The 15,961-nt window shown below is 33.1% G+C and overlaps 1 protein-coding gene across 2 annotated transcripts; it reads right to left on the reverse strand.

Moving 5' to 3' along the window:
• Nucleotides 1-1,377: 1,377 nt before the first annotated feature.
• LOC132306697 (tyrosine decarboxylase 2) lies at nucleotides 1,378-15,938 on the reverse strand. 2 transcript variants are annotated; one of them, XR_009482073.1, is made up of 14 exons: nucleotides 15,771-15,938; nucleotides 15,500-15,620; nucleotides 14,936-15,008; nucleotides 14,521-14,751; nucleotides 11,796-11,959; nucleotides 10,213-10,353; nucleotides 8,235-8,294; nucleotides 7,138-7,302; nucleotides 6,109-6,165; nucleotides 3,935-3,999; nucleotides 3,288-3,411; nucleotides 2,609-2,691; nucleotides 1,797-1,934; nucleotides 1,378-1,626 (listed from the first exon to the last, which is right to left on the reverse strand). XR_009482073.1 is itself a non-coding variant. In XM_059804206.1 (13 exons), coding segments are annotated over exons 1-13 (1,464 nt in total). In that variant the 5' UTR covers nucleotides 15,773-15,927; the 3' UTR covers nucleotides 1,378-1,503. The 2 variants fall into 2 exon arrangements, 1 of the variants encoding a protein (XP_059660189.1); XM_059804206.1 differs by lacking the exon at nucleotides 2,609-2,691 and having other exon boundaries at nucleotides 15,771-15,927.
• Between the last annotated feature and the right edge of the window lie 23 nt (nucleotides 15,939-15,961).

Here is a 15,961-nt window from a genome sequence, read left to right on the forward strand (position 1 = left end):
TACTCCATCCATTATGTACAATTAATGATACAACACGTAAAAGTTTTATGTGTGCAAAAGGCCAAGAGAGAGAAATCGGTTTCCACGTTTTGACTATTGTAGTTTAGAACGTTGTTCGTTCCATAGAAAATATCTCGACGTTGTACTTGATTTCTACGATATTTGTAATCACAGATCGAGATATTTATATCTAACCATAATTATTTTTGCATTATAGATATGTGAGAATAATAAAATTTTAAAATTATGAAATTCATGTTTATTTGTGATGAATGTCTTAATACGAATTAATTATAGTTTACATATATTAGAAAGACAAAAAATAATAAAAACGTATGGAGCGTTTTAGAATATGGTTTAATGAAAAATTTGTGGAAATTATTGGATTGAAGATGATTTGAATTTGCAACCACGTACATAACCATTGTAGATGTGAGAAGATGCCTATATATATATATATATAAGTAGAAATATCATTTATAACTACAACATAGAGGAAATAAAAAAATGATAAGAGTTACTCATGCAAAACAAAATGCTAGTTACTTTCTAGTCATGTTTGAATATAGATACTCGTGTGAGATGTGGAGAAAATGAAAGGTAAAGAGGAAATTTTGTAACTTCTGAAACTTCATTATTATCTTCGGCCAAAAAATCACGAGGATCTACTATTTTGGATAGGGGGTGTGAATGGGTTGCAACTCATTGGGAGTATTTACTCTCAACTCAATATGACTACTGAAGATAATATTATAAATTGAGAAAACAAACTCCTCTCTCATTCTCTTTCATTTAATTTATCATTTCAAAAACACTAAACACAAAAATAAAATCTCAAAATATGATTAACACGACTATATTTATAATCGGTAAAGCCTTCGTGTTTATGCAAACAGTTGTATTTGCTTCAAATATTAACAAGATCGTATAATTTCGCAAGGCTAGTTTATTTATTTTTTTCTTTTTCTTTTTTCAATTAAAAGTATAATGTAATTTAGAATTAGGACTAGGATACTACCCAAGGTCCCAAACCCACCCAAGTTAGTTTATTAGAGGTTTTTTTAGCCAGACATATATAAATAAATAAACCCTCTAAAAAGTGGTCAATAATTCTCCAAAAATACACACACTAACACACCAAAAATAAAATAAAATCGCTGTCAGTATAACAACTTTTTAAGACCTGTTTTGATGTCTCTTTAAATTAGACAGTCCCACTCATTTTCTCAGTGGCATTTCAAGGCAGAATTCATTATCTTTAATGGATCTATTTGGAAATGACAAAATCAATGATTTTAAACATCACCTTTGAGATGCCTGCAATTTTTTTTTTTTTTTTTTTTTTAAATGACCCCATTTAAATTGACAATAAATAAATAAATAAAACAATAATAATATTAATTAAAAAGCTGCTTTCAGAATGCAGAAACTGTTCAAAACAAGAATGAATAATTCAAAGAATGTCATCAATTAACATATGACACTAAAACAATTAACTTTAATCTACAGACTCCTTATCAGGGCGGAGGCCTCATCTTGCAAAACCTTCCATGCTGCGTTTATATGCCTCTCTTCTGTCAGTGGAGCTCCTACAGCAAAGCGCAGTACGTACTTGCCTGATAAAACCTGCACAAAATGTTCATCAGCTGACACCGGTTATTGTGCATCACGAATAAAGGAAAATCATCCTCCTTACTCTACTTTTTAAATTTTGGTAAGAAAGCAGTGAAGCAAGGGCAGAAAGCATCAGCATACAATTCTCCTAGACAGAAAATTTAACATAGAAACAACCATACTGTGTGTGAAATGAAGATTTTTCCAGTTGCGTTAACAGCGTCCAATAGGTCATGGTTCAGTTTGTTGGCACAATCCTCATTAGAATGGGGAGGCAGAAGCCGGAAACAAACTAACGAGAACTTCCGAGGTGCAACAACCTGCGACATCAGTTTTCGTGACTAAGCCACAGAAATGATAAGTGATAACATTAATAAGAAAACACACACATACACATACACCCCATTGTCATTAATTCTAAATGCGATTGAACTTTGTACAATGATGACTACTAGTCTTAATGCAAACACGAGAACTAATTTCAGAGGTTGGTTTATTACTTGACACATAACCTATGGGATGGGAATAAGTAGGCCAGGCTGGTCTTTTGATTTTGAAAAAAATTATTTATCCATATACCCTTTCTTCTACACATTCATCTCCATTTCATAACCAAGAATCACAATGGTTGGAATTTATTTTTTAAAAAAATAATAATTTACTCCTGAGAGAAGCCTTTCCCTCAATTGACACCAATATATTTTTAGTGTCTAATTAGATCGGTCAATCATTCATATTAAGGAAAGAAGATGGTTACTTTACATGAACATATTTTATATATAAGTTAAGAGAAACATAAATGTCCTCCCACTAAAAACATAAGTAAAACTACCAAGCAAGTTCTACTACCTTTGACATCAAGCAACACATTCAAACTTCACACACAGACTGAAACAGTTAAATGTTAGCGTAAACTAACATTTAACTTCATAAGGAGTATAACACACAAATATTAAACATAAATCATTCATAGCACATGAGCTGAAGATCTCACACTTTCTGATCTCTGTGCCTCGAGATGCTTTCTTTGATATTTAGCACAGTGAGGCAGTTCTTGAAGCCGAAGCCTCCTACCACCTATTCAAATATGTAATGAGAAAAATATACTCTCTTATTGAAGAAATCATGATCCGTAGGGAGAGTTTCTGGCATTAAAATTATTTTAACTAGAAGTAGAGGCAATGGCCTTTAATATTCAGGACAGGCCTCACTTGTGTTCAACACCTCTTCAACTTCTAGAGGATCACCTTTTCAAACCTTTTTTTTACCATAATAAAAATAAGAAATTAAAAACAAGTATACATGACACTAGTTACTTGCACAACATGTTATATAATTTTTTAACATTCTTCATTGGCTGACCTCAAATGCACTATTGAGCTGTTAGACGAGTTTGATTTTCCTCATTATTTTACTCTATTTTGTTTGACACACAGAAACCAAAATATTTGATGTGTGCACAACTGTGCATTGATAGTAAAATGATGCAGTCACAAAAACACATACATATAGCCATGACTCTGGTTTGTGTAAAAAATAGCTATATACAGGTGGCAGACGTTTTATAAAAGATGAAGCAGCTACATAAAGCAGGAATGAGCCCATTATTAGTAGAAGAACAAAAAAAAAAAAGTTTGACACGCTCAAACAAATTTGTAATGAATATCTATTACCTCAAATCTCGGGTCTTGAGCAACAAGTTCTTCAAAATGTTTAGCCAATTCAATATGGTTTCTTATGTAAGATTGGAGGTTTTCCAAACCATATAATCGTAGTACCATCCATAATTTCAATGATCTGTGAAGCATCACCAAATTATATAAGGCAATCGCTACAAATTTGCAACGGGTTCTACAACCTAGTAGAGAGTTAAAATCAATAATATAACCAAATTAGAAGGAGAATGCAACCACATACGATCAGAAACATGGATTTTACAATGAAGTTATTGAAAATGGTCAATAAATTGATTCCACAAGGTGTATATTGACTATGTATCTGCTTGCGAGGCTTATGCTTAATGAGAAACCAGCTTAAATTTCAAAACCATAAAGTGTTTTATTGCCATGTTCTCTTCAACCAATGCTGGAAAAACCTGTTACAACTTTGACATTGAGAGGCAGTGTAGAATAGGCTTATTTGACTCTTCATCAAAGATTTTTTTCTTTAATTAAAAGTTAAAACATTTCTTAACCATCTCATTTATAGAAAATGCTTGAATAAAGAAAAACAAGAAGTTTCAACTGAGCTTGATTGACTAGTACATGTTAAGCAGTTGTATAATTTTAAGGAGTTATTTTGGCAGTATCTGATGGCACACCTGAACCTGCGGCCAAGAGGAATTTGCCAATCTTTGTAATCCACAACCAAGTTTCCTTGAGAGGCCTGGAACATCAATCACATTAGTGAATATATGAATCGGATAAGAAAACAAAAATACACAATCACATCATCAGATGGGAACATCTCCCCCCTGCCCCACAAGGGCTCTTTCATAACCTGAAAGGCGAAGCTGATTTAAGCAGTACAAGTTCATGAGAAAGTTAGCATCCAGATTGATAAATTGAGATTGAATAAGAGCAACCTTACCTCACACTCCAGAATAGAGTTTCCATTATCGTCAATATAAGGCCATTGGCCAACATATTAGATTTATCCATCAGGTCAGATTATCTAGAACCAATAGGACGTGCTAAAGACATAAGAAGAGCATATGATGAGGAAAGAAAGAACTAAGTTTGACTAGACTTCTTTAGCAGTAACATTAGGTGCAATTTGGAACTTGATCCTAGACATGGGGGTTGGGATTCAGAAGAACTTCACTAACATGTCACAGGTCATATTTGAAAGAGCAGCTTAGAGTTAACTGATCATCTCTCCAAAACGAAGATTAAGTTGCAAAGATTAATTACAACAGGACAATTCAAGAAACCAAAGTATTCAATGGAGAACTGCCCAAGAACACCAGGTTTCCGATACATTCATAGTCACAATAATATATGTTGAATGTGGTGAGTTAAGAAAGGAATTTAAAACGAAAAATGAAAAAATACTGAAGCATGCACCTTGGCAGTAGTAAAAGATATTCAAAAAACAAACACCAATTTAGAGCAGGATATGCAACAGGTTTGCCTAATAAACCAAATTGCTTGGATGGTTTGGGTAATATATTTGATTTAGCTTGACGTAGATGTACATCATGTACTCATTTGACTAATAATGCATACTTCAATTTATTGTCAGCGGCCAGGTTTGGGACATCCTAAGGGTCCGTTTGGTTATATAGAAATTTATCATGGAAAGTGAAAGTGAAATAAAGTGAAGTAAAGGAAAAGAAAATCAAGTTTCCAGTGTGCATTTGGTTAGGAGGAAACTTTTTCAAGAAAGTTACGAGAAAATATTATTTTGTTAGTTTGGATAGGATGAAAAAGAAAAGAAAATGATTCTATTACCAAAACTACCCTAAAAATTTTAAATATTTTAAAATAAAATAAAATTGTGTTTCATGAATCACCCTTATACATAATTGTTTATATCCATTTTTAACAAAAAAAAAAAAAGTAAAATAATATATTATTAAAAATAATAATATAATTATTTCTATTAATATCTAAATTGTATCTTTAACGGACACAACAATTGTAAAACCCATATCTCGAGGTAGTAAGTTTCCAATCAACTAAGAATCCCAAATTCCCAATAAGAATCCCAAATTCCCAATGGCCTACAACACCAACAATAACCCTAATTTTCCAATCAAACTGAAAAACCTGTATGTATACCACTCGATCTCAATCATTATTAATTATGGAACCCAAAATAATTATAATAAAAAATTAATTTTGTATGCATATATAGAAATACATACACTCGATCTCAATTATTATTAATTATGGAACCCAAAATAATTATAATAAAATTTTAATTTTATATGTATATATAGAAATATAAATAATTAAATTAGGATTACACCAATTTACAATTTATAGAAGGAAATCAACCTCTGCGTGAAGTTTGTGGAGAAACTGAAGAGTGGAGAGAAACTAGGTGAAAGTGAAGAAGAGTGGGGGAGAAACAACTGATAGGGGCACAAGAGGAAACTAAGATAGAAAGTGGCTAAGTTTTGCGAGAAAGTAAATTTTCGTGTGTTTTGTACCGGAGAAATTTTAGGGAAAATTCACAACATGCGAGAATCCTACTTTCCCAAAAGCTTTCACTTTCCATCTAACCAAACGCATAAAAATTTTAAATTTTTTCCTTTTCTTTTCCTCTCTAGCTAGTTCTTGCTAACCAAACGGACCCTAAAAGATTTGCCCATTTAGGTCCAAGTCTCGTCAAGAACCTTGAAAAACCAACATAGGCATTGTTACATTAGCAATTCAAAATTTTAAGTTAAATACGCTAAATAGCTTATATCATGTTAAACACCAGAACCTGTGACCTCTGTTTTAGAGCATTAACATGAATAATGTTGGAAAGTAGAAAGAAGCTTACTTTGTTCTTGAGAAACTCTGGATTAGTTGACAATGACTGAATCAGAGCATTTCTGTCCTGTTGACAAGAAAAAAATACATGATTCAGTGTTTGATACTGAGAAGGAACTAATATGATCATACATTCAATGATTTCCTCTATAGAAGATGTGCCATCTGGGTCTTAGTCCATTACATTCAGAAAAAGACCCCGAACATGTGTCTTAATAAATTAAAGGAAAACGATATGTATATACACACACACAAACAAACACACACATGCATATAATTGCAGGAATTGTGAGAATTAGGAATGGTGTGGCATTAGAGTTGTGAACTTCAAGTATGGCAAGTGATCGTACACTATGTATAACACTATGAGAACAGTAATCGTCTAATTAGGGGAAAAAAAGAGCAGAAACAAAAAGAGGTGGCATCAACTGAAGGAACTGAGAAAAGTTGGTCGCTTCATCAATATTGCCTAAGAGTTGTTAAATTGATCTTTTGCAAAATTTTGTTACCATTCAAAAGTGTGATAAATAGAAACTATGGGACTGACATATAACAACATTATGCATCTAGGAAGACTCTCACTGTAAATCATTTCAAAGGTTTTCCTTCTTGCATTAATTCATGTGCCTTTGGAATAGTTTAAGTCTTAACCTCTTTCATACTAATTATACAGTTTTTTATCCAACCTTCCAGCCCTTATGAAATTGATGCTATCCGTCACAGTGTCTTCTATTATTAACAAATTGGACAACTCATATATAAGGAAAATCAAAACGTACATTCTCACTTGTGAAATCCTAAATCCCCTCAACCATAACCCAACTGTATTACTCTAGATCAACTTGAGAAGATCAAAAAACCCAAAACCAAAAAACCCAAAAAGAGCTACACACCTGGAATATTTTGAATAATCAAAATTGAATATGATGAAATTCACTCTGGAAGTCCGATGAAAATAAATGCTATCCATTTGCTTTCCCTAGAATATGAAGGCACTAACAGTAATACATAGACATGCATCTAGTACATAACGGCATACCTTAACCCAGAGAGCTGAGCAATCAAAGTTTGTTAGAAACCATTTATGGGCATTCATATTAAATGAGTCGGCTTCTTCAACACCATCAATGTAGTGGCGGAATTCTGGACATATACAAGCACTTCCAGCATATGCAGCATCGATATGAAACCACATTCCATTGTTCTGCATTATAAGAGATTCTTCAGATATATAATGCATTAGTACACATTATATAGATGAATTTAACACATAGAGAGCAAAGAGGAACATTTGAAGGCTGATTTCCATTCCATCAGGCAAACTTCTGTGGAAGTCATTTCTAAAACTGCGTCAAATGAGGTTATCCAGAAACCACCAAAAGTAAATTGTTTAAACCTATTTTTAAGAGACTGAAAGATTTTAATGCTTCAACATTCAACAATCTGGTAAACCACTTGTATATTCATTCCTGTTTTGTGTTGCCATTTAAAGCTTCGTTGTGTCCTTTTCTTCTAGCTTCACTTTATCAACAATAAGAAAATTGAACCCTCAACTCCACCACTCCTTTGAAGATGCCATGCCAGCACTTAATTGTTCTGCTGCAATGCCTTTGCAGTTTTTTCTAGCGTCATTTGGAGATCTTGTTTCTTGTTATTACTAAATTGGAAATTTAGAGATTTTTGCCCATAAAAGGAAGTTTTTGTGGACAACCACCTTTATGAATTTTAATGAAGTTCTTTTAAGGAGATGAACTCTAGCATCTGTAGTTGGTTTTAAGTGTATTGAGAATATCAATTTGTGTATTTTTGTCTAGGTCTGTTCTTCTTTCTTAAACAGGTATTATTTAATCTGACCATTACAGATTCATCAATATTCATTTAGTTATTTATGTTTTGCCTTAAAGCACAATAATTTGCAGTTCGTCTGAGCTTGGGGTTACACATTTTATTTTCTAGTGAAATTCCTAATGCAGATATAAAAATTAAAAAGAAAATTAAGAAAAGAAAAGAAAAAGGCACAGAACAAAATTTAACTATCACAAGTATTTCTTACAGACTTATTGATAAAGGAATCATATCTTTAGCTAATGTGCAATTTTAGTTAATTTTTCTAGTAACTCAATTTTAACAAGTCACCTTGGTAATTTTTCCCAATGCAAGCAAAGGATCCACAGCTGTGGATGAAGTTGTACCAACCTGCAAGTTTATATGCAAGATAATTTAGTTTATCAGAACTCTTTAATATCCAATTAAATTAAGCATGTGATCGCATTCACAATATTTAAGTTAATAGTATAACATCCTATGGCTTATAATACGAAAATTTTGTGGTCCAAACAATAATATCAGCACAACATAACATGCCATCTTTCCTGATACCTCAGTGGACACTATACAAATTGCTATTTATACCATCTTTGACTTTTTGCCTATTCTTACAAGCTTTTAAATAGTCAATTTCGTAGAATTTTGGGTCCGTAAAATGAATTATGCCCAGCATTCCAAATGCTTAAACAGTATAAAAGTTTAAGGCATTGATAGCCCCCACTCAATTCTTAATAATGACAGTGTATGCTATACAAGTGATATAAACCAGCACTCATTAGATTGAATATGAGAGGACTTCTCTCATAAACAATGTAACATACTTAGGGCTTCAAATTGACACCAACTGCAAGTCACTTGGATCAAGAAATAACTCAAACTAAATAGTCACACAGAAGTTTCCACTTCTAATACATGCATTTGACAGTGCCAACATATTTTCTTAAAATTCCTGTCTTTCATCCTTTCCCAAAACCACCAAAATATCAGGGAAAAAAAAGTGAATCAAATGCTTTCTCTAAGCCAACAAAAATTATTATTTCCCTTTCAAGTCTATACATTATCCATTTTGTAGGTAGAGTGTATATCTTAGCAATCAAATATGCAAGAAGACAACATCAAAAGTGATTTGTCAGCAAAATAAATCAACTCTTAGGAAAGCAGAAAGAAAAATTAATTAGAGAAGGCACAAGAGATTGCTCCAAGTATTAGTTAACTTACAGTTGATTCATATTAGCCATTTTTCCCGGGAAGGTGGAGGGGATTTAAAGCAGGGTACTGTGGCAAAATTAACGTCTTACACTTATGAATGATCCCTTGCAAGATTTAGGAGTTCACATCCAAGTATCAAGGAGCTATATTGGGAGTTCACGTGAAAGTATGAAGAATCTATATGGTGGTAGTCACACACTAAACTTTAATTTAAAAACCTAGTCTATGAATGAATAATAAATGAAGATTTTAACTGTTTTTGAACTCTAGAAAGACATCATTTTAAAGTTCCATGACCAACATCCAAGGATCCAAGCTACCATTCTCACAAACTTCAGTCCTACACAAAGCCAAATAATTGAACAGAACTTTAAGAAAATCTGTCCAAAGTGACGCATTGGAGAAGAAGGCCATTACCAAGTGTGTTCCCCCATTAACTATGGTTCTAGGAGGAGCAAACTGGGTAAAAATCTAACATATGGTATTAGTTGCACAAAGTGGCTACTCAAATTGGTGTATGCATAGAATTGAGGAAAATGATAAGGAGCATCAATACACACATGTGTACTTCAAACAAGTGGTATGGTGAAGCTAAAATGAAAGATAGTATGGGGCCATATACATAATGAGTATCAATATGAAAATTTAGAAATTCTTTCTCAGACTAAACTTTGGAACCTAGAGCAATATTTTGAAATGTTTTGAAACCGTGTCCAACTCAATCGAGTGATAGGCTTGAGTTTAAACTATTCTTTTTTTGTACTTTAACAAACATTATAATCCTTTTAATACTTTGGATTTTAAATCTGCCAATAAACCTTTTAAGAGACTGCCAGACCCAACTCCCAAGCACTTGTTGGAAACTTCATCAATTTTTTTTTTTGGATAAGTAAAAAACTTCATCATGCTAATGACAAATTGGAAAATGAATTAAAAAATAGTGAAGTTTAACGTTTTTGTAGGGGGAAAAAAGATAATCCTACACCATGTTCAATAATTAATAAAAGAAAAAGTCTAGTGAAACACTAAAGGATGTTGTAAGACATGTAAACATGAAAAACAAAATGTGGTTTCTTACAGTAGTACATAAGAAAAAGGGGATTAGACCAATGGCAATGTCATGTGAAACTGCTTCATCAAGGGATTCTGGAGAAAGAGCATATTCAGTGGAAGAGTCTGCTTTCAGCACCCTACAGTTCTCTGGATGAATTCCTCCTATCTGCCACAAACAAAAAACAAATAAAACAAGGTTGCAACATGAACTTCGGTACCACAAATAAGCAGCATACACAGATCCAAAAAAATAATAAAAAATAAGAACTGTTTCTAGGACATCAGAACAAAAATGTTTGAAAGATGTGTATTTTGAGACAGATCTGTAGCCACATGAGAATGAAATTACATGATTAGTTCCAAACACAGCAATCATAAAGAAATAAAATAAAATAAGAAAACATGCATAAACACATGAAGGTGTTCTATAACACGTCATGGTCATAATTAATGGTTCTTTGTGATATTGCATTAAGGCATTTCTGATGGCCCATCCCTCAGATAGCTCCAGTAAACACTGACATAGAATTCTACCTTCTCAGTTGCTAATCACAGGCTTAATGTAATCATGGTAAGCATCAGCAACAACTATGAGGGTATAACAAAAAAGTCTACAGTTCATAAATGGAATTCTATTGCTCAATGATGAGTTTAAAATAATATTTAGGGGCATGTGCCCATTGAAAAGATGAGGTTCCCTTCAGCACTCCCATAACTTGTTTCAGGTGGAGGGAATAACACAAAAAAATTGATTATAAGCAAGAAATTCTATAGAATATAGTAGTGAACTAAATAAAGAATGTTGATTGAAGGGCAAGGATAATCACAATGAAAGAAGAAGTTTTAGCATTTCTTTAATCAACCTGATTTTCAGTGCCTTAAGATGCTTTTCACAATATTTAGAAGTAGGGGAAACCTGGGTAAATCAGCATGTGGGTGTCAAGAATAATGCAATGATGAAAACTTTATAGACATCACCATATTTTATGCTTTGGCAGAAGATTAGTGATTCTTGACAAAAGCCATATCATTGCTTTTTTTACATCAAGGAAAAGAGTGGAGACAGAGAATTCATATGGCCGACCCCATCCACGGGAGATTAAGGCAAGAATGAGGATGACAGAGAGGTAAATATACTCCTGGGCTTAGTATTATTTTTTCTTGCTTTATATCATGAAGTAAAAGAAAACATAATACTTTTATAAGATTATCAATAATCACCATGATATTTTGGTGCTTCAGCATTGATTAAAGAATAGATTAATTCCCCCACCCCCACCAAAAAAAAAAAAAAAAGGATAAATAAAGGGGAAAAAAGGAACATAATGGAGGAAAAATGTTATGAAGGATGAAACAATATCTTTATATAAATAGCTTATGCTAAAAATTAGTTGATCACTGATGAACCTTGGGAATTTAATTGGTTGCCATTCTACGCAATCAATTTAATCTGTTTGACATGACTGTAAATAATTTATCACACAACTTCTGAAAGTATAATTTAAGTACAAACACAACAATGCCAAAAAATTAAAAATGAAAGGGTTAAAAAATATTCATGCATATTTACAGAAAAAAAATAATATTTGTGCGGACTTTTTAAAATACCTGGCAGGCTTTCTGTAAAGCAGAATGTGTTTGATCAGATGAATAAACCACAAGCTTTCCAAGAGCATTTTTTCCTACCCTTCTTAAAACTTTATCACGAGCAGCAAGTAGCACAACTAGAACAGCTTCACTTGCCGTGCCCTGAATTACTCCACCACCTTGTCCTGCAACATGATTCCCAAGAGGAAAACCATATCATGTGGTGGACAATTGATAATAAGTTGAACTACTACAGTTTTTTGGCAAAGCTTTTTTGCAGAAACTAGAGAGAGAGATCCATAAAAATAAGGGCATCAGTTAGAATGTCCCTAGATTTCAGCAAAAGTTCCATTTAAAAAAAAAAAAAATCAACTTTGGAAAAGATATTGTAAGCCCATGCTTGAGGTTTTAGTCTTTGACACCCACGAACTTCCATGAGCTAATTTTATCTTTCTTCAAACATTTGGCTGTATGGACTTAGGTCCAAATATGGTTCCTTAATGCTAATGTTTATTTTCTTCTCCAAGCAATAATATTACCACAGATGTAAGTTTGGACCTGGAGTCCTTGCAAGCCTAGTTATTGTCATCAATCTGGAAAACATACAACTTCAAAAAGATTATAAGCCATATAATGGTAAAAGTGCCAAACTATATGAGGCCTACCACATGCTCTCACTTCCAGTGAATTGCTTGAGCTAATCTCTACCTGCGAGTGGCGGCCCAGACATCTTTCTGACAGTTGTTCAGAAAGTCATTCAACAAGTAAGCTTCTTGACTAGAAAAAGACTTTAGCTTGGTTAACTTCCACTAATTAAATCTGTTCATCAGGATCACATCATCCACTAAGTCATACAGAGAGAGGTGCAGAATTTTAATATTACTTAATTTATTTTTTTCTTTGTTCATAATGAGGGTCAGGCCACCCTAATATTCTACACACTAATTACAGGCTCATGAGTCCATGTCCATATCAGCTATAATGAGGAATGCAAAGAAGCCAGTTCCTTCACTTTTGTCTCCCTATCCTTAATTTATTTTTCATTATTATTATTATTATAGAAATATAATATATATATATATATATATATGACTGATACTGATTTGTAACATAAATCATAAAACTGTAAATTCGTCAAAAAAGAAAAAATATATAAAAATAAAACAATCACATGCACATAAACACACACAGCCTGTGTATAACAAACAAAGGAGAAAAGATAGAATATTTCAACTGCATCCTATTAGCTAATCATTCTCAACATCATTTTTGTGCTTTCAGATAGCCCAAAAAGTAGTGAAAGATGTAACTCCCCCATGGCTTCTCTTCTTCTTAGTCCAATCTGTAGATTGCCAGGAGAGAACAGTTTTATTGACTAACAGAAGACAAACTAAGTCATCCTCGTTCCAGTGACAAACAAACTCTGAAATATAAAAGAACAATGATAAGTGAACAACAAAGAAAATGATGATCCATCAACTGAGAATTCTTTCTGCATGTGATGCAGAAGTTCACGATCTCCCATTTAGCATATTGTAAAAAATCATAAAATTGTATCCAACGAAACCTCCTATATGAATATATCACTTATACGGAATGAAACTAGTATAATATGACTGGTGGGCAGTCAACCTGCTCCAAACCAAGCAAAACATGTAAACATGATTTGACAAACAAAAGTCACTCAAAAGAATAGCCATACTATAATCTGAATATTAACATCCAAACATACAGAATTGCACATTACCACTCCTCAAATCCATTTTCCGTTCCTGAAGATTTGTCTGAAGAGCCCCCAAAAAATAAAAATAAAAAACTAAGCTGAATCCTGAACTAGAAAATCATACCATCATTAAGCCATCAGTCACAACACATGCCAGATCCAAATACGAGGAGAAGAGAACCATCACCACAATATTTATCCAACAAAAATCTTCATCATTCCCACTTATGAAGGATATACTTGCTCCAAATGCATCCTTGGCCATTTCAATGATGTTTGATGAACTCCAAACACATTCCCAAAAACTCACCTGAGATTTACATTAGTAGCCATTTCTGCTCCAAACTTCCATCACCATTTTCCAATGTGTGTTGAGTTGAGTTGCATTGTTAATTACAGTCACATATGTGTTAAGATCTCATCAACCTTGGAATAAAACATCTTTTCCCACTCGACTACCAATTCTTCTATATTTCTTTTTGGACAGGACACTAAAGAAAGAGTTATGCATGCGTTTACTTATATCCTTGGACTTCTGCTCAACCAACCAATAGGTCATTTATTACATTTAGAACCCATATCCATATATGACCTGTCTGTCAATAGTAACATGTTAAGCCAAACATAATTTTAGAATGAATCAAAACTTGAAGCATCTTATATTTTTTACTTATTTATTTTTGTGAAATGAATCTATTAAGAATGTTACCTTGAAAGACATCAAACATCAGAAAGAAAAGCAAATATTATTTTTGTTTGGATGAGAAGAAAAATGAAGATTTTGGACCACGAAAGGTGGTGCCTTCCCAAATGAATCAACTTCAAGCAAATATTGTTTTTTGCTTGGATAAGAAGAAAAATGAAGATTTTGGACCAAGAAAGGCGACGGCTTCCCAAATAAATCAACTTCAAGCAAATATTGTTTTTGTTTGGATAGAAGAAAAATTAATATTTTGGACCAAGAAAGGCAGTGCCTTCCCAAATGAATCAACTTCAAGCAAATATAATCACAACCAACCTTACCAGTTGAGAGGAAATCATCAGGAAGCTTTAGGATTTTCGCAAGCCAATCAAGAACAATCATCTCAAGCTCTGTTGCTGCAGGAGAAGTTATCCAACTGAAACCCACCATGTTAATACCAGCACTGAGCATTTCTCCCAAGAATCCTGCGACACTGCTATTAGAGGGAAAATATGCAAAGTAGTCTGGGCTTTGCCAGTGGGTTACCCCTGGTAATATCTTTGCCTGAACATCTGTAGTAAAAAATTTTAAAAATATAATAATGATATAAATAAACATTCACTTCATTTTATTAATCAAATAAACTAAAGAGCAATAGTGTAGCACACTCTTTGTAAATTTTTCTTGTTTTTCTCCTTTGAAGGTCACTTGATTAAAGAGTTGAAAATGCATAAGAACCCCACTGAGAAAGTTTACCGTTAAGGACATCTTGCAATGATTCGGGGTGAATTGGTGCAGAATCGGGCAGAAGTTTATGCAGATACCCAGGCTGCATAGAATTGTCAATATCACATATTGTGGTAACCAACAAACATAAATTGCTTGATAGCACAATTTACAAATAAGTTACATAAACCACTCACATTAAACTATTAAAGAGTTTTCAGCCCGAAAAATGGAAAAAAATATAGAACCTTTTCATAAATGCTTAGTTTCCCAATTACTAAATAAACCAATAAAGATTGATATAACAGAAATTCACATACATGTGCAAATGAACACACACAAAGGAAGATAGAGAGAGACAAAATTTGACACAATTGATTCACCAACTACCCCATATTAGATTAATACTAGAATATGCAATTATCAACTCTCTTTTTTAAATTTATTTGAAACCAGAGTTCATACACGAGACTCCTGCATATATCCAACCTGTTAATTATTCAATCAAGACATAATATATTTTTCATACTTACCCAAAAAATAATATATGTCATGTGAAAGAACATGTAAAAGAACAAGGGAAAATTGACAGACCTCAACTTGGCTGAGAACTGGGAAATTCTCAATGTTCTTGTAATAATCAGCAATAAAATCAACCATCTGGTGGGCATTCTCTCTCAGTTGTTCTGCATCCATTGGCTTCAACCCACCCTCCCTAATAATTTCAAATAATAATAATAATAAATAAATAAAAACAAACACAAATATATATAAAACATTATACACTCAACACCATGACAAAGCATGAGTATGTTATTACTATTGTATTGCACAAACATACATATTCATATAGATTGTGACTTACATTGGCGGTAATGAGAAAAATTGAAAGATGAGTGAAAATGGTACGAAGAACCCAACTGAGAGACTGAAGTGTAGAAGGGTTGGATTCTTTTATTACGTACTGTGTGAGTAGGTGAGGACGAGAAGACGGGACGAGTGGGTTGAATAAAAGATACTCTGCTCTGAATAATGTGGACAAAAATCTAGGACGGC

The sequence above is a fragment of the Cornus florida genome, unplaced genomic scaffold (genome assembly GCF_030987335.1).
Source record: "Cornus florida cultivar Cherokee Brave unplaced genomic scaffold, ASM3098733v1 CherokeeBrave_3.0.0_Hap2_Chr05, whole genome shotgun sequence".
NCBI classification, from domain to species: Eukaryota; Viridiplantae; Streptophyta; class Magnoliopsida; order Cornales; family Cornaceae; genus Cornus; species Cornus florida.

Coding starts and splice junctions, on each gene's coding strand:
- LOC132306697 (XM_059804206.1), bottom strand. Junction 15,009..15,499: donor CAGTTCTCAGCCAAGTTGAG/GTCTGTCAATTT, acceptor AATTCTATGCAG/CCTGGGTATCTGCATAAACT. Junction 6,166..7,137: donor GCTCAGCTCTCTGGGTTAAG/GTATGCCGTTAT, acceptor TCTTGTCAACAG/GACAGAAATGCTCTGATTCA.